At 44.5% G+C, this 18,289-nt stretch overlaps 1 protein-coding gene and 1 long non-coding RNA gene across 4 annotated transcripts in view; one reads left to right on the forward strand and one right to left on the reverse strand.

Moving 5' to 3' along the window:
* Nucleotides 1–18,289, reverse strand: part of epha8 (eph receptor A8) — a 91,231-nt gene that overhangs the window by 15,838 nt on the left and 57,104 nt on the right. The window contains exons 4-6 of the mRNA XM_064305357.1: nucleotides 2,678–2,833; nucleotides 1,498–1,947; nucleotides 100–224 (exon numbers count right to left, since the gene is read on the reverse strand). Coding sequence (XP_064161427.1) covers nucleotides 100–224; nucleotides 1,498–1,947; nucleotides 2,678–2,833 — 731 coding nt within the window. The remainder of the gene's footprint in view (nucleotides 1–99; nucleotides 225–1,497; nucleotides 1,948–2,677; nucleotides 2,834–18,289) is intronic.
* Nucleotides 16,803–18,289, forward strand: part of LOC135237846 (uncharacterized) — a 48,449-nt gene continuing 46,962 nt past the window's right edge. For all 3 annotated transcript variants that reach the window (XR_010324944.1, XR_010324943.1, XR_010324942.1), the window contains exon 1: nucleotides 16,803–17,400. This is a non-coding gene — a long non-coding RNA (uncharacterized LOC135237846). The remainder of the gene's footprint in view (nucleotides 17,401–18,289) is intronic.

Genomic DNA, 18,289 nt, shown 5'->3' on the forward strand with positions numbered 1-18,289 from the left:
TTAGGGTTAGGGGTTACGTTTGGGTCATGGTTGGGTTAGGGTTGGGTTAGCGGTATGGTTGGGTTAGGGTTGGGTTAGGGTTAGGCGGCCGTGCTTTACCTTCTCGTAGTACTTGATGTCGTACTCGAGGATGACTCCGTTCGGCTGGTCGGGTTCGTGCCACAGCAAGGTGACGCTGTTCTGGCTGGTGTTCTCCTGTCTGATGGCGATCACCTGAGAGGGTGCTGCAAGGACAGGGGTGCACACAGAGGGCGCACTTTTACAATTACATTACATCACATTACATTACATTACATTACAGGCATTTAGCAGACGCTCGTATCCAGAGCGACTTACACAACATTCTACACAGCATTTACACTGCATCCATTTATACAGCTGGATTTATATACTGAAGCAATGCAGGTTAAGTACCTTGCTCAAGGGTGCAACGGCAATGTCCTACCCAGGAAACAAACTTGTGACCTCAGGTCCCAAAGTTGTATTTTATTAGTTCAAATTCAGTCATTTAGTGGCACAAGATTTACCCCATAAAAAGAGACTGCAGGAACCACATTACTTACTTCTTAGTTTTTGTTCATACAAGAAATTATGAAATTTCAGTTGGTTTTTCTTTTCTTTTTCATGTGTCTTAAATGGTTGTGCTTTGCTGCTTGCTTTACACAGCACCAAATAAACTCCCTTGGAAAAACACTGCGTGTTTTCAACAGTTTATTGTACTGTTTTTATGTAATGTTTTTACATTGAATAATGATTCGGTTCATTCATCCGTTTGACCTCTCTTGAGGCGCTGTTCTGATGAATGCGTCCACTTTAAGCTCAATACGTAGCCATTTTAAAAGCGTACACCGGAGCGCTTCCTTTAAATCCGCGCTCAGGCCCTTGAACGCGCTTTCATTTCAAGGAAAGACGTTTGACCTTGAAGACACGGTGCGAGGCGTGAGAGAAACTCGTGAGAATGTTCCGGCCACATTCGGACTTGAGAATGACACAGGGGCCCAGAAACGGACCTTGAAGTTTCCTGGATGCAAACATGTGAACAATGTGACATTCTGATGTTGGTGGAATAGAAGGCTGTTCTTTAATGCGAACCGGCAGGGGGGCGGTGCAGGGGGTAGGGGCAAGGGGGGTGAGGTGAGGGGACATGGAGGGTGAGGTGCAGGGGGTAGGGGGCAAGGGGGTGAGGGGGCATGGAGGGTGAGGGTGCAGAGGGTAGGGGGCAAGGGGGGTGAGGGGCAGGGGTAGGGACCATGGGGGATGCGGGGCATGGGCGGGTGAGGGGGCAGGGGTAGGGGCCATGGGGGGGGGGGCATGGCGGTGAGGGGGCCGGGGTAGGGGCCATGGGGATGCGGGGCATGGGCGGGTGAGGGGCAGGGGGTAGGGGCCATGGGGGGTGAGGGGGCATGGGCGGGTGAGGGGGCCGGGGTAGGGGCCATGGGGGTGCGGGGGCATGGGGGGGGAGGGGGGGTTGAGAGACCGCGTGGCTGCGACCCCTACCTGCCTGGTTCGTGGTGATGTTGACGGCGGCGTAGGGCTGCGGCTCGGGGCTGAGGTGGGACACGCCGTTGCGCACGTGGATCTGGAAGGTGTAGTTCACGTGTGCGGCCAGGTTCAGCACCGTCACCCAGGGCTCCGTCAGCCCCACCTGCTGGGGTACGAAGCGGATGGGGAGGTTGCCTCCTCTCTCTCCCCCGCCTGCTCCTCCCGCGCCCCCTCCTCCGCCTCCGCCCGTGCCCCCTCCGGCCCCGGCCCCCAGCCCCCCGGCCCCGGGCCCCACCCCCCCGGTGCTGCAGTCCTCACACTGCCCCCAGTCCCCAGCGCACTTCAGGCACGCCAGGCTGTACACCATGTCGCTCCGCCCACCGGTGTCCAGCGGCCGGCCCCATTCCAGGCTGACCGAGGTCCCATTCACCGACGAGATCACGTTCACCGGAGCTGAGGGGGGCCCTAGAACAGGAGAACAGGTCCTTAACACTTTGAAAGGTTTTTTTGGAATGTTTTTTTCAAAATTCAGGCAGTGTTCTAGAACTCCATTGTTTTCAGTTACCAGTAGTGGTTGTTACATCAGCATTAGAATGTTCAGTTAAGAACATTCTAATCACATATTATTTTTGTTCATTCGCCTTAAAGGCTGTAAAGTAAAAAATATACAATATACAATAAGGCATTGCAACTCTTCCCTATATGTAGACAAAAATATTTTTAAAGTAATAATTTCTGTTGAAATATACAATATTTATCCTTATGTTTTCATTATATAGACAGCTAGAGGATAAACCACTAACTCTCAAAGTGAAGGCTGATTATTCTGGACAAAGTCTAACAGCTGGACTCCCTGAACCCTCTATCTGCAGTGCAGCATCAGTATCTGCATTTCCGATCCTAGAGATTCACAGATCCCTGAGGGTTTCCACGAAGCCTTTCACGCCCGCAGCTCATCCTCAAATCTGGATCGGCGAGAGCCCGTCCGGTAAGCATCTCCCATTAAGCGGCTCGAATTGGGCCACGGAACACAGTGGATCTGTGCATCTGGAGTAGATAACCGCTAACCCAAAAAAAACTTTATTCTCCTTCCTCCAAAGGGAGAGCGGATCAATTGTGCTGAGTGATGGGGGTATTTGAGCACATGAGACGGAGGCCCGACCCCCCCCCCCCCGCCCCGCCGCCATGGACTCACGCGTGCAGGGTGTAGCGGGCGGGTCGGACGCCGCGCGGTAGTAGCTGGAGTCGCACGGGCAGCTGATGGCGGCTCGCGTTTCCGAGTGGCTGTGCAGGGGGCACTTCCCGCACAGCTGGTCCCCGGCCGACGGCTTGTAAAAGCCCACCTCACAAGCTGAAAGAGAAGAGCCACCCACCCCAGTCAGCGAGTCATGTGACTTTAGCATACTATACTGCTCTTATCCAGCATACATTACATTACATTACATTACAGGCATTTAGCAGACACTCTTATCCAGAGCACCTTACACAACTTTTTTACATAGCATTTTTACATTGTATCCATTTACACTGCTGGATATATACTGAAGCAATGCAGGTTAAGTACCTTGCTCAAGGGTACAACGGCAGTGTCCTTACCCGGGAATCGAACCTGCAACCTTTCGGTTACAAGCCCAGTTCCTTACCCACTGTGCTACACTACGTCCTTTTACGCATAAAAGACATTTATCACCGTGGCATCTACTTAACAACAGTAATTCGTTTTAACACATTTGGCATGCTGAAACATTGCTGCAAAGTCAGCTCTGTTAAATTATATCCGTGTAATTTCAGTTTTTAAAAAATCTAATAAACCTGCTAGTAATTTATTTGCATGGGTTATTAACTTTTCAATACTCAATTATACAATTTATAAAGAATTTGTATTACATAACGTTTGAGCACGTACTGTATCAACGCAATATTGACTCACAAAAAAATAATAGACAGCTAAAAAAATAAATCTGATAAATAAAAACTAGCTCAGGCCATGTTATTTTCTATTGCACAATGCCCCACAGGAGCAGAAACTATTTCTCCTACTTGCGTTATTTACAACAGATTTTTTTTTTTTATCCGCTAAATCCAGCCATGGCTTGATGTTTTTGCAAGACCTTCGAGGTTGAGAAGCGGGTCACGGTAAACACCGGGCCTGCGAGCTCATCGGGAAGCACGTCTCCCTCCGCCTTTGAAGTTTTGACACATTTCCCAGAATCCTCGGCTACGGCAACACTCGACCCCTCGCAAAAAAAAAAACAGCCCCACAGACCCACACGATGAGAAACACGCGAAACAGGCGGCGATCGATCCATCGATCGGGATTATCTGAGATGAGCCCTCATTTTTGGATGTGAGTGTCCCCCGGTCGGGGCAAGAAAGAAGGGAGGAAAAAAGGCTTAAAGCCCCCTCGCCCCTGCCCCCCCCCCCGAGGTATTTACACACCGCACCATTAGGGCGGGTGGATTTCCGGGCGGAGCATTGTTGCGATTGTCAGCACCTGTCAGACCACCTCTCCCATCGCAGGAGAATTTGCATTACAATGAATTTTTAATGAATATTCGCCGCCACCCTATACTGACCTTGCTTTTGTTTTCTGCGTAAATGGATAAATAAAATGGGGGGGTGGGGGTGGGGGGGTGAGAGAGAGAAAAACGGAAAGGGGGAGGCAAATTGTTCCTGCACATGTGACAAGACAGCGGAGGAACCAGGTGAATAATTCTACATCTTCCTCATGCACAACCCTGACCTGCCAGCCAAAAAGGTCATGTTCTTATAAACGCAATTTAAATTTGCATCTGGGATTTTCTCTGCTATTTAGAAACCGTTCTTTTTAAAATATGAATTCTTTGTCAAAGTGTAATGGAACGAAACCCAGGTAATCAATCCTGATCAGTCAAGGTGCTGTTGTCCAAGGTAACAACCAATAATGGACAGAACACCAGCATACGGCGTCCATTTTGGGACATACTCGAGTCTCAGCATTCAAACCTCACCCCTCAGCCCAAACACCTTCATATCTTAACCAATAACCTTTACTTCACAGACCTCCATCTTAAGCAGCCTCACCCTAAACTGCATTATCAGCACCTCGCAGGTTGGTGCACCCAACAGCGATATGGCATTATCTGAAACAGCACTGCCAAAATCCTTCAAGACTCACACGCTCTCCTCAAAAATGCATGAACGCTGCTGGACGTTGTATTAGATATAGTCTTCAGTCTCGGAAGGAGGATTTTACTGCTGATTTTTACTGCCATAAATCTGTGCACACTAGAATTAAACACCTAACGCATCCTATGAAGATGAAGTTCAGATACACGTTGTATATCTGGGCCAAAACGCTAAAGAAGCACTTGCCTTGTACTCCTGAGCAGTGTTTTCATCGCTGTAAGTGTGCGTATTCATAGTTTTGCAGAAGAGATGGCGAAGAGCTCAAAATGACAACGTCAAAGATCAGCGCACGTCTGCTCAAGATATGGGATGGTAAACCGAGGGGATGGAATCCGTCTAGATATTCCGCGGATATTCAGCTTTATTGCAAACAGACTAATGTTTCCACACCACCGTGAGCTCCAGACTGATTCATTCATGATAATGTTACGGGTTGTTTACTATGCAGTGTTCTTGTTGGGACAAGGAAACCATGGGGGAGGAGATAGTAGGCCCCTGTCACATGACCATCTGGTTTGTCTGTGCTTAATCTTTCAGTCATTCCCCACTCCAATATGCCCTGATGTACATGTGTATGCATTTACACACATGCACACACACATACGCATACAAGCACACGTAGATAAATATGTACACAAACACACAAATGAATACACATGAATCTACACACACACACAGACACACACACAAACACGCATGCACACATACACACACACACACATGCACACACACACAAACACACGAGCACACACACACGCACACACACACACACATACACACACACACATGCACACACACGCACACATACATATGTACACACGCACAAATACACACACACACACACACACACTAGTTCCCCCTCCTTCTGTGAACAAACAGCTGCCAATGAGTGGCGAGAATTGTCAAGGTAATAAATGATTCTGTCAGTCACATCATAATTGGAAGATTAGCTGTTCAATTGCAGGCAAGTCATGTGACCTGCAAATGGCTCGGATGTGCCCTACTGCCTGGGGTTGGACTCAGGGTTAAATGGTTTTGAACATACAGCTTAATTTACTGCAAAAATTATTATTATTATTTTATTTATTTTATTTTTTTTTTTTATTTCAAAGAACTGCTCAGCGTTTGGTTATACTCGCCTGAGATTGACTCGTCTGTTTTGCCTTAAAGAGAAGCTCAGAGAGACCGCAGTTCCGCTCGCTGTCAGAGTCGACCCAGAGCAGGAAGCTGGGAAAAGCTGCAGTTCTGTTGAAATCAGAATCACTGTGTTTTTCAGTACTGACATTTTCAAAGGTGGACTGGGGTAATGGCTTTGTAATGGACTGCTGTTCAGTCCAGGGGGTAGGCTTACAGAGCGAGGCTGCTCCACACTACTGAGACTGGATTAAACATCCTTTTAATACGGTTCGCACCACCCAGAGCAAAAAAAAAGTCAGTTATGGCGTTCCTCAAAAAATCGACCCGGGGTGATTTAATGAAACAGTTATCAACTTCTGACCTCGGTTTTTATCATCGATCACCCGCACGTTAAATGTGCACGCAGAAAATAAATTTTAAAGAACGCGTGAGAAGGGCGTAAATTAAATTTTGGAAATCAAAACGGGGGGACCCAAGTCAGTTAGACGGCAAACTGGCACCGAATAGATGGCCGCCGTGATGGGAGAAGTGCTCGGTGTGGGTCATTTATCCCTGGAAAGAGGATCATGGGAAAAGAAATTTGCTGACATGGCAAATAAAAAAATAAAAATATATATTTGTGCCAGAAAGGAGGCAACCAGCAGATAAAACCCAAAGAGTGCGAGTGGACTTATAGATAACCCAGCCTGCTCCCGTACACCTGAATGCCATGGTGCTTCCTCCCCCAAGGAATGTCAAAAGGACTAGCTTAGGAGGGGATTCTGACAGGAATGACATTATTAGAGGTTTGTGACATTTGGTGACTGCCAGTGCAGTACAGTGTGTCCACAGGCTGATCTGGAGCGTGACTGATAGCCACTGTGACCGGCATCCTTCGCCCCTCTGGTCCTGATGCCTGCCGCGATAAGGTCCGGCTCGCAGAAGCCTCCAGAATCCTGGGGGAGCAGGGGTCGGGGTAGCTACAAACAGACTCTTACTTCAGAGGACTTCGACTCTCACTTCCAGCGTAGCTTTGGAAATATGACCTCACCAAAACTTAAAAGTTGTGGAGCGCAAACTAAATACGGAGGATAAATACACTTTTGAAAGATATTGCATCCACAGTAGCGAGTAGCACCCACCTGATCCGCAATTGCTTACTACCCTCCATTGACACCACTCCAGTGCTTCACAATCACTACACCCCCCCATCCCCACAAACCCCCCCAGCTGTAATTGCAGAATAACGTTCCTCGCCTTGGCGTTATTTTTATTATCTTATTATTTCACATTCCGGGACCTTTGAGACACCTCGGTCACCTCCCCCAGGTGGGCACCTCCTGATTTACACACTAAGCAGCGTTAGAATGCCTTGTTCCATTTTTCCAGGCTTCACTCACTGAATACCCTCTTAAAATGAGATTTAATTAAAAACTGAACCTGTTGTCAAAACGTGAGATTTTCTTTACTTAAAATAACATGACACAACATAATGATGAGAATTGCATGAGCACCATGTGCGATAACTGGGCCTTAAAGTGTAAATGTGGTGACTGCACAAAGGGGGAAACATTTGTTTGTCCTTTGACATTGCCCTGTCTGTTTAATTTAACTTCAGTTTCAGCTAGTTAATAAGCTCTCTCTCTCTCTCTCGACCTTGTCAGTGTCTCCCCACTAATTTTCATTGGGAGGAAAAGGAAGGTCAAGAAGTCTTCACTGGGTAACTGCTATGCATAATATACAGGTAAGGTGTATATACAAAGAATTTATCTGCATATATGTGCAGTGCTACTGCAAAAAGGAGGAAATATGACGACTGCAGTCCTCAGCCCCAGATGAGGCATTTTTGTTGGCGTGTGTGATAACAGTCCCTGCCAGCCATAAGATCAGCAATAGCAAAAAGCCCAATGGATCTGCTTCTTTCCAGCTATGGGCAGTCTGTTGCGTGAAAGCAGGACGGATTGATTGATCTTCGCCAACGACGGCTGTGCTATTGATGAAACAGCTGCACGTTGACGAGACACGTGTGTCGTTACACCTACCAGGTTTTCCTAGCTGTAGCTGTAGCTAGCTAGGAGTCTCTAATCAGGAGAGAACGAGTCACAGGGAATTGTAGCTGCCTGGGAGGGCCTGATTGATGGAAACAAAGCACCCGGGAAGCAATCAAGTCCGTGGGGAGAAATTAACTCTGAGACAGGCCCGAAAGGACGTTAAGTCAGTTAGTGCGGTGAGCTATCTTGTTTAGCCGCTGAACTGATTTTCTGGGTCAGCCTGCCTCCTCCATGGGTTCACGTTTGGATATCTGCAACTCCATTTTCTTCTGAACAGAGCATGATGGGAAAAGTTTTTCTTTTTGGAATGTTCTTTTTACAGACACCTGACCCAGATGTGGGGTGTTCACATAGGATTTATCTCCGTTTGGAAGCGTCAACCCCATCTCCATGCTTGGATGATTTCCTGATGACATCTTATTTGTTTCTTCTTCGTTTCACCTTTAATATGAGAAGGTTGGTCTGCGATGCTGATCCTGGAGAGTGAAAGCTCTGCAGCTTTTCGTTCTCAAGTGCAGAGTCACAAAAACCAGCAGATCTCCTGCCTCTCCGGGACCTGGGTTTGCAGACCCCCTGGATTACAGCGTATCGCAAAACTGCCCCCTGGAGTACCACAGTCCTAACAATATTACAAAACTGAAATCCAGGCTACGCTCATGGCACGTATGGATGCACTGTATGAAGATCCCTCCCTACCCCCCTGTAAATGACTGTAAGCTTAGGGTTGTAACTAGGCAGCTGTTTCGTAGGTGACTTGGGTGCATTAACTGTCTTAACTACTGCTTGTATTTTTTCCATAGACTGCGTTGTTGCTGTTCTCGTTGTGTTAGTGTTAATCAGTTTAACCTTCAGGGTCCAAGTTGAACTATGCAGTTGTTCCCTGTACTTCTCTCTAGGGGTTTCGTCATACTTGTTTCTGGTTATGGTTATACACTTTGTTGTACGTCGCTCTGGATAAGAGCGTCTGCCAAATGCCTGTAATGTAATGTCATGTAATGAAGAGAAGAGAAGCAGGCACTTCTACTGAGCTCCTCGGCTCATTTTACGGACTTCTCAAACCCAAGGATCAAATGTTAAGAGGCTCTCACAGCTTGAGTATGGTGTTCAGTACCCATAAGCCACGGTGACACAGTTAGAGGCCATGCTGAAGTGAGCACGGAGCATGCGTCAATGTGGATACTGCACATCTTAAAAGGGATACTTCTCTACCAGAGAGAAGAAAAAGTACTTGCAGTAAGCTAATGTGAGCTTGTCCTTTGAAGATGTACGGATATTTATTCGCTTTTTTTTTTTAAAGTGCAGAAATTCAGTAGAAAATCACAAGCCGTGCCAGAAAAAAAGAGCTAAATATTTCTAGAGTGAAACTAGAGTGAACGCATTCTAATTCTCCCCGTACTTTGCCTCCACCGCAGATCGATAAGTAAGGAGGAGTGATTCTGCATGCCTTCCCGCCCCACATTAGCCAGGAGTCTAATTTTGCTGAAGAACGCTTGAGTTAAGAAAATGTTTTTTCCGATGGCCTTCTATTGCCCGTCAAATGTGTGGCCGCAGTGGCAGTTCGGATTGAAGGTCATTAAGGGCACAGTAGTTTATTTTGAGTTGTGCCAGTTTTGTTGAATTTCTAAACACAAGAGGTATAATATGAGAGCTTTTCTGTGACTCTCAAGATCATTTAAAGAAATAGGCAGCGCGTTTGTGTGGCTTGCAACAGCACCTTAATGATCACTACTACCCATGATAATTCAATGAAAGGCTAGTGTTATGCAAATGAATACCAGATACTATTGTATTGCGTATGAGATATTTATATACAATCTATATGTTGGCCAAAATAAAAACCAAACACTCCCAATGGTCATAGGGTATGGTAAGACACAAAGAAGGAAAATTACTCCCCCCCCCCTCCCCCCACCCTTTTTAAAATTTGATTAAATATTTATTTCTGTATCAATGTTCTTTGTCTTGACCAGCGTTTTGCCACTTTTTAATCTAACCAGATACGTGCTGTGCTTAAATTTGACTAACACAGAGCACAAAGCAACTAACTTTTTGTGACTGTTACGTGCTACATGGTATCGTGTGTTTTTTTCCCCCCAGTCGCTAAAACAAGTTGTGTAAGAGCTGATAAAAGTAATATCTGCTCGCAGTTATTACTCAGAATTCAGGGAAAGTGTAGGCTACTGGTTATATTGATTCTATAAAAAGATATGTCGAGCGCGGAAACAAAAAGCAGCGGATGTTCTGCATGTTGGGGTTAGAGCTGCTGACGCAGCAATCCTTGCCTCTCTTGTATTTTTAATATTCTTCATAGCTATATTTGTAATATTACTTGTTTTTGGTTTTTTTTGTTTTGTTACAAAAACAAATTAAATCGATGCTGCTTTATGTGCACCGTTTTAAAAACTGTTCTCACAAAAAAATATATATATATGAGGAAGTTGCCCCGGTTTTTGGAAGACCGGCAGTCTGACAGTTATCTCCCCCGCAGGAAGAGAACGTGAGTCAGAGCGGCAGCAGCACTTTGTCTTGTCATTTCTCCGCTCTCTAGCCGCTAAGCTAATGAAGAAGTTTAATCTACCTGAATGCATCCTCGGGGGCTCCTGTTTAATTACGTTATTAAGCATCTCCGACCATCGCTAATCGGCAAAGGAGGGAATCTGCCGCCCTGGCTAATTAGTCCCTCGAATATATACGCAGGGTGGTTGAATGAGTGGGGGGAAAAAAAACGGATGTGACCACTGAAAATTTAAAAATTGCCATGGGTATTTATTCGAGAGTTTGCGACCAGGAACTCTCCAGCGCTCGGCTTGCATTCCCAGAGTGATGTGAACGCACAACAACATGGCTCAAATTGGTTTTCTTTCTTTTTTTTTTTCAGGATTCAGGACTGAAAAAAATGAATTTGTCACCCATTTATGTAAAATATTTCAACATTACACAAAAACACAAGCGCACACACATGCACGTGCACACACACACACACACACACACAAACACACACACTCACACTTTTTTAAATGTTCACTTTACATTCTATTTAATGTCAATTTTTGTGACTATCAGAGCTGTTTTTATACTCTGACTGAGTGGAAACCACAAAGCTCAGTCATGTGCAGAGAGAGGGGGACTCATGGTGCCTAAGCACCTGTCTCTTTTGCCCCAGTGCCCGATGTGCCCCTTGATTTAAAAAAAGAAGTTAATATTCTGATTATTGTTGTTGCTGTCATTAATTTCCATTCAATCACTTCTGAACATTTCTGTGCCAATAACTGCGTGTATCTCTAGGCTGGTGTGCCCTCTCACTTTGAGTATCTGTCTCATCAAAAGGCTGCTGCACAGTCCTTCTAGAGTGTTTTGAATATGCTGTAATATATGTACTGTTACTTATTTCTCTGTTGTACAAGCCATGTCTTGCATTAGCTACAAAAGATTAAAGTGAAACAAACCAAAAAAAAAAAAAAGGCAGGGGGCATTTTGGACTCTTGGAGTATTCCTACTTCAACAGCACAAATATGACAAAGATTAATACAACAACAACATCAAAAAAAGAAACCACAACATAGATCAAAGTGTGTTTTCCTTTGAAAATAGCTTGTAATTATAAATCAAATGAGACGAATGCATCTTAGTTAATGGGCATTAAATGGCTGTTAATTATTCGATTGAATTGCTGTCACTTATGCGAGCGTGTCTAATTGATCTCCGCGGAAACGGACGGGGAGGGAACGCCTCGCTGATACGCCTTTCGCACAGAACGAAATTAGTTTGTCACAGAGGTGCTGTAGCTAAATCGAGCACGTGTAGCATTCGAGCGAGTTTCAGAGAGGACGGAGTGTGAGAGCGGCTTTGCGTTCACATCGCCAATTGAATTCACCTCTTGTGTGTACATCTGGATGACACACCAAGTTAGTTATTTAATCAAGGGTAATTTCATTTTGACCAATGTCTGTAACATTTTTTTGAGAGAGCTAAATTAATTTCTTGCCAGTAGTACATCTTCTACAGTACATTTCATCTTGGATATACATTTATATCAGAATCATTTTCATAACTGAAAATGTCCTTAGCCCTTACATAGTTTCAGGGTCAACTGTATATTTACAAAAGAGGAAGATCAGACAAATTTCAATATGTGCAAAAACAAATGCATATTATTATTATTATTTTTTAAACAAAAGGTTTTTGAAACAGAGTGGTTCATAGGGAACAGGACTGGCTAACATTGGCCTGTGTCATAAATCAACAGACTCACTTAATATTGTTTTTTTAGGCTGTTTTTATGACTAGACCTGAAGCATAAACCACAGAATTACGTATCATAGCACATTTGTTTTTAGCTGGCTGCTGTTTACAAGCTTATGTTCTTCATATCAGCCTGAACATTCAACTGAAGAGTTTCAAGATAGGTACTTTGCTCAAGGGTAGAACTGCAGTGCCTGACCAAGACCTAAAACCTGGAACCTTCTGGTCCAGTTCCTTAAATCCAATGGCAAGCTCTCAAAATCTCTGCCCTGTATGACACATTGGTTTGTTGCCCGAGGGCAACATTGGAGCATCTGTTACACAAATAAAATTTGGCATGATTTGGCTGTGTTTTGGGCAGCACAGTGATCCAGTCCATAACACTGTGGCCTCACAGCAAGAAGGTCCCGGGTTTGAATCTCCATGTTCACATGAGGTTTCCTCCGGGTACTCCAGGTTCCTAAGTAAAAGCAGTCCAAAGACATGCAGGTTTGCTGTAGGTACAAGTGTGTGAGCGAATGGTGCGTGTGTCCTGCGATGGACTGGTGACCTGTTCAGGGTGTATTCCTGCCTCTGGCCCAATGCATGCTGGGATAGGCCCTGGACCCCCTGTTACCCAGGTATAAGTGAGTTAGATAATAGATGGATGCCTATGCTCATGGAAAAAAAAAAGTTGTAATATGACAGCTAGCATCTCACTTGTGTCATCATCAATATCCTTCCAGCTATATTACTTCAAACCTAACAAATTCATAGGCTTATTATATTGTGGGGCTCAACAGATACAACAACAGCCAAGCTAATAGTAATAAAGGGGCTATACCCACAATGAGGTCTGGGTGTTTTTTTTTGTTTTTTTATTTTATTTATTTTTGTCTTCGTGGCGCCGATCACACGGCCTATTCTGCCGTACCTGGCGAGGAGATACGAGCGCGGGCCAATCGGATTTGACTGACATGGCGCGGTCCCGTCTGGGAGAGATACCATTCAGCGCTTTATCGTGTCCCCCCTCCCTGCCTGCTGCGCTCCCGCAGATTAAACCGGTTTTGTCATAATGGCACCGGCTGCGCGAGGAGGCTTTAATAATGTCGGGGGGAGCCTTCAGCTCCCGTTTAATCCCACTGTAATATGTTGACCAAAATAAAACCCAACATTCCCCGGAATCGGGAGTAGGGGGTAAGAGACAAAGAAGGCTAATTACGCCCCCCCCCCTCCTCCCGCCCCCTACCCCCCCCCTCCCTCCTGCCTGGCCCCTTGATTTTCCTCTCAGAGGAAACATTGGCTCGCATTATCTGCATTGCAACCATCATTGTTTTCATTTGGGATGCGATTTGGTAAATGGGAGACTGAGTGAATTTCTATTTGTTTGTGTGTGTGTGTATGTGTGTGTGTGCGCGTGAGTGAATGTGTGTGTGTGTGTGTGTGCGTGTGCGTGTGTGTGTATGCATGCGTGCGTTTGTTTAATTCAATCAGTGGGGAAACAGTTGTGAGCTGTGGGGTCTCGGAGCATGCTGCTCTGAATTACACAAAAAATGAAACACTGGGTGGATTTTATTGGCAAACAAATTCCCAACATATTATCCTCATTTCTGTTTGTCTCAACTTCAACTTTAGGCAGCTCAAGCAAAAGTTTTATGAAAAGTTAAAAGAATGACTGTAAGGTCCAGTGATTCCCTGTGTAATTAACAGTACAGGTAATTTCCAGGGGATTATGTTTTCAGCAGCAAGTTCACAGGCCGGTTCTTCAGGAAGTAACTTTAAACATGTCCTACTTTTCTTCTTATTTTCCAATATTTTAATGGTTTTACTTTTTGAGGCTTTATATACCTCATATGCTTTGTTTATCTGTGTCTCATATAGGTTGATGAGATCAGCAAAAAATCTAACAACAAAAAAAAACATTTTTTAGACCAATGAAGTAGCAAGCATGGTGAATGTGAATTTTCACTTAATTCACAATTTGTCACGTGCATTGGGCGAGAGGCAGGAATACACCCCAGACAGGTCCCCAATCTATCGCAGGGCACACACACCATTCATTCACACACTCATACCCATGGGCAATTTAGAGTCTCCAATTAGCCTAACACGCATGTCTTTGGACTGCGGGAGGAAACCAGAGTACCCAGAGGAAACAAACCCAGGGATTCCAACCCAGGACCTTCTTGCTGTGAGGCGTCAGTGCTACCCACTGCACCACCGTGCCGCCCTGCCTGGCACAGATGGTGCAAAAAGATTATAAAAATAAAAACATTTCAGTGATGAAAAATTCATCTCTCTCCTGTGTGCAGTGTGTGGCCTCTTCTTTGGCGTTGGTGATGAAAATATTCCCTGTGATATTTCATGACCGTGATGTGACATAATTAGCAAAAGTGGGCTACAAGTCTCCACCCTGGCTATGGAGCCATCCCCTCCAGGTTCTAGTTGCTCGTGACCTGCTGTCAAAGTAGAGCATTGCCGTCAGTTGGATTACACAGTGCAACTGTGCAGGTCTGGATTCCCTAATAATTTAACATGTGCAAAAAAAAGTGGGGGAAGCATATTATTTTGGGTTGCTTTTGTACTGCAAAAACTTTTTTTTTTTTACATCTCTGATCCTCATAAAAGTTTTATGGAAGACTTTATGCTACAAAGAACAAGAGCAGAGCACGATATCATTTGAAGCATTCCCAGACTGTCTCCTTGGCAAGATATGAGATCTTTATCAAAATACATGAAGCCAATTTTTATGAAGCCATTATAATAAGATATTTCTTTATAACTTTTTGTATTTTTATTTTAGTAATCCCCCCCCCCCCCCCCCGTAATCTCCAATTCTACATCTTTGGGTACCACTCTGCCACCCACACAAATGTACTGTACCAGCTAAACTACAGTACAACTGAGGCCCACACACTTGCCTGCGACCTAGTGACTACTTTACAGACTACAAGCCACACGACAGCAAGCACTAGAGAACACTGCTGGAGAGGTGGATTGCGAAACAGTGGGAACTGGTAGCTTGTGTGCACTAAGCACATCGTGGGAAGAAAGTAGTTTAGCGATCCCTAGAGGAAACCTGGCTAACTTAAACCTGGGTCCTGCCATTTTTGGGACGAGACCAACTGCAGTCTGCTGCAGTAGGTAAAGCCAGTTAATGCCTTTAGTGAGTTTCCAGCTTACAACTCCAAGACTGAGTCTGCACTTGGGGTGACATAATTTATCAACTGTGTCACCTGGGAGCGCCGGTGGCAAAATATTATTCAGCATGCCATTTCAATAGTTTATGCAAGCAAACGCTTACAAGTGTTGCAAGTCATTGCAAGCTTTTTGCAAAAATTAATCATGCAACAAGAAAAAAAAAAGAAACCCTAACATAATTGTCAGGATGAAAAGATGCCGTTTAAGAACATTTTTTTCGCAAAATGAAATTATTCACAAGAGCATCCCGTCCGTGAATAGTTCAGTAAGAAAGCCGCAAGAATAAAGGGTACGACAGGTGACTATCAGCTTAAATTGTGATTATTCAAATTCTCAGGGATTCAACCTGAAACTATCTTCGTCCGCAGAAGCAGAACTATCAGCTGAAATCAGCGTTTTGGATGGTCCCGGATGTAATCCTAGCCTAATTCTATTATCCTCAGGTATTTAAATCTTCTTTTTTTTTCTTCTCCTGACTTCAAAGCCAGTGGGGTTTAATCGTGGTGAGAAGCAGCACCCCTGGGGTCTGTCTCTGTCGCTACTGGCTGGACGCCCTAGATTCAGTGAGCTAAGTGCCCGGGCTGTACACCTCGCTCACATCGAACTGTCACAACTGGAAAAAGAGGATTACCGGTGCCTGACGAGGTCTGGTTCAATTTGGAGACAGTTAACCTTTTCAACTGAGCTGAGCATCGAGCAGATTCTGCAGCTTTCAGCGTCTGAGCTATTCATTCAAGGGGAAAGTTTGTCTTATAGAGGCTTATACTAGCAGCAAAACAAAACAAAACTAGTGTAGTAATTCTAGGGCCAGTTTCACACCTAGGAGTAGAGTAGAATGTTTGGAGTGGTGTCATATAGTTAGGCCACAGGTTCACTGATTACACCGAACTTAAAGGCCAATTAACTTTTCACTTAATAAGCTGCCAACTTTGTATCGTGGTGCGGAAAGATTAGAGTGGGACAAAGGTGTCCTTGACAGTGAGCTTTTTCAAACAAAAGAAAGATAATAATGCAAAAAAAGGTTGCTGGTTAAAGTGCGACAAGGAGCTGATATTGAATCGCTAAGCATAGTGATTCATATCCAGCTGAAGAAATGGAAAGTTCCATAAAATGTCCATTAGACACTGAGGCTTTAGTTGGAGCCAGTCTGTTTTAATAGCTGGGGGGGTGGGGGGGGGGGGGGTGCACTTACAAATGCAAACAAAAGATCCAATAATAGGATAGGGCAGATACATCACCATGGTAACAGGTGAGCAGTTTGTCAAGTTCTCATGGCACCATTGCTAATGTACAGTAGAGTAGCTAGCTAATAGCCTAGATGGATATGCAACCAGAGATATTCTGTTATTAAATTCAAATGAGTTGTTATTAAGTTATTAAGAGCAGTGAAGCGCCTCTGAACAGCACATGCACAAATGTAATGGGCTAAAGGAAAAGATCATATTGCACAGCCTGAACCTGGCAAGATCTGATGGTTGTGGCATCCAGTGGTGGAGGTTTAGGTGGTGCAGCTGATGCTACATCACCAGGGCCCCTGGCCAACGGAGGTTCTGAGTGCCCCCTTCTAAATTTTAATCCTCTGGTGTGCAAAGTTGCTGGGAAACATGCCCTATATGGTCTGTCCTATCCTACAGTTCATCGAGTCTGTCGCTACCTGATCTGTACCTGCAGCCCGATTTGTACCGCGCATACTCGCGCAAGTGTAGGGTACCTGATCCGTACCACACATACGTAAATGACATAATGCATATTTTTCTATCTTCTTTTCATATGGAACGTAACGCTTGTCAGTCAAGTTTCAATATGCAATCGATGCCGTTTTATTTTGCCTACAAAAGTCTGATACTCCCCATTCACTTTAATGGGAGCTCCAACGTTTTGCACTCAACACGCGCAGTACAGGCTTACTTCCGGTACATCACAAATTCAGGTCATACTGGCATAGTTTAGTTAAATATGCATGTCTATGACAAATACATGGTCACGTGAGATGGTTCGCTATTTGCGGTAAAATTTGAACACAGTCACGAGCTCCTGGGGAGCATTATTAACGGATCAGACAAGTCCTTGCTGTTAGCTACCCATATACAACGACGTCGAAAATGTTTTTCTCATGTATGGTTGTCAGAAGAGAAGTGAGACAAGTTACCAGGGAATACGGGTAAGCAAAGCTTCCAAACAGTTTTCAGGTAGGCTATACAAGGATGATAGTGAATGCTAGCTGGCCTTCGTTTCGATCTAGCCTTGCAGAAGGTGGGACAGCTAGGCCAGGGTAAAATGCTGCATAATCACTCAAATACAACGGTTATCTGTATGTTATATGGCTTCTCGTATTCAACAAACGCGATTTGCGTGTTTCTGGACACAATGGCAATATTGGTAACAGTTTAAATTCAGCTGGGAAAGTCAAAAACTGCCTACGCGTCCGTAGACTGCTATACCTGTCAGTAACTTTCGAAGTTGTTCTATGACAGAAAAATATTCCTTTCCTGTTTTAAATGTTTGTTTTATAATATTGATGTCATTGTTTTACAACTGTAATGTATATATATATATATATATATATAGTTTATGTTTTCAGTTTTGAGAACGCAAGACCAGCAGACCTAGAATTTTTGAACGCAGGTGCCGTACCTATTCTGCTGCGTCGACAGAGAAAACTATTAAAAATAAGAGCGGAGCGCCACCTGTATTCCGTAAAAATACCAACAGATAATGCCCGACGCCCTGTTTATTATTTTGGGTTTTTAAAAATGAGAAACCAAGAACAAAACAAACAAACAAACAGATTAATAAACAAACAAACAAAGAAATAGGCTAAATAAAACCGCAAACCGTTTAAAAACTTCAACGCGTTTTGACTGGGCCTACCTCAAAACGTGTTGGAGTTTTTAAACTCAATTTCCTTGACGAATGCTGTTCTCATCCACGCAAAGCACTGCAGATATAAAACGTCTTGTTGACAATCTTCTCATCAGCTCGTCTGGTGGCCATTCAAATGAATGAGCATGCTGTTTTAAGTTTTTGATGTGGACTTTGTAATTAGAGGT

The sequence above is a fragment of the Anguilla rostrata genome, chromosome 13, assembly GCF_018555375.3.
Source record: "Anguilla rostrata isolate EN2019 chromosome 13, ASM1855537v3, whole genome shotgun sequence".
In the NCBI taxonomy this organism is placed as follows: Eukaryota; Metazoa; Chordata; class Actinopteri; order Anguilliformes; family Anguillidae; genus Anguilla; species Anguilla rostrata.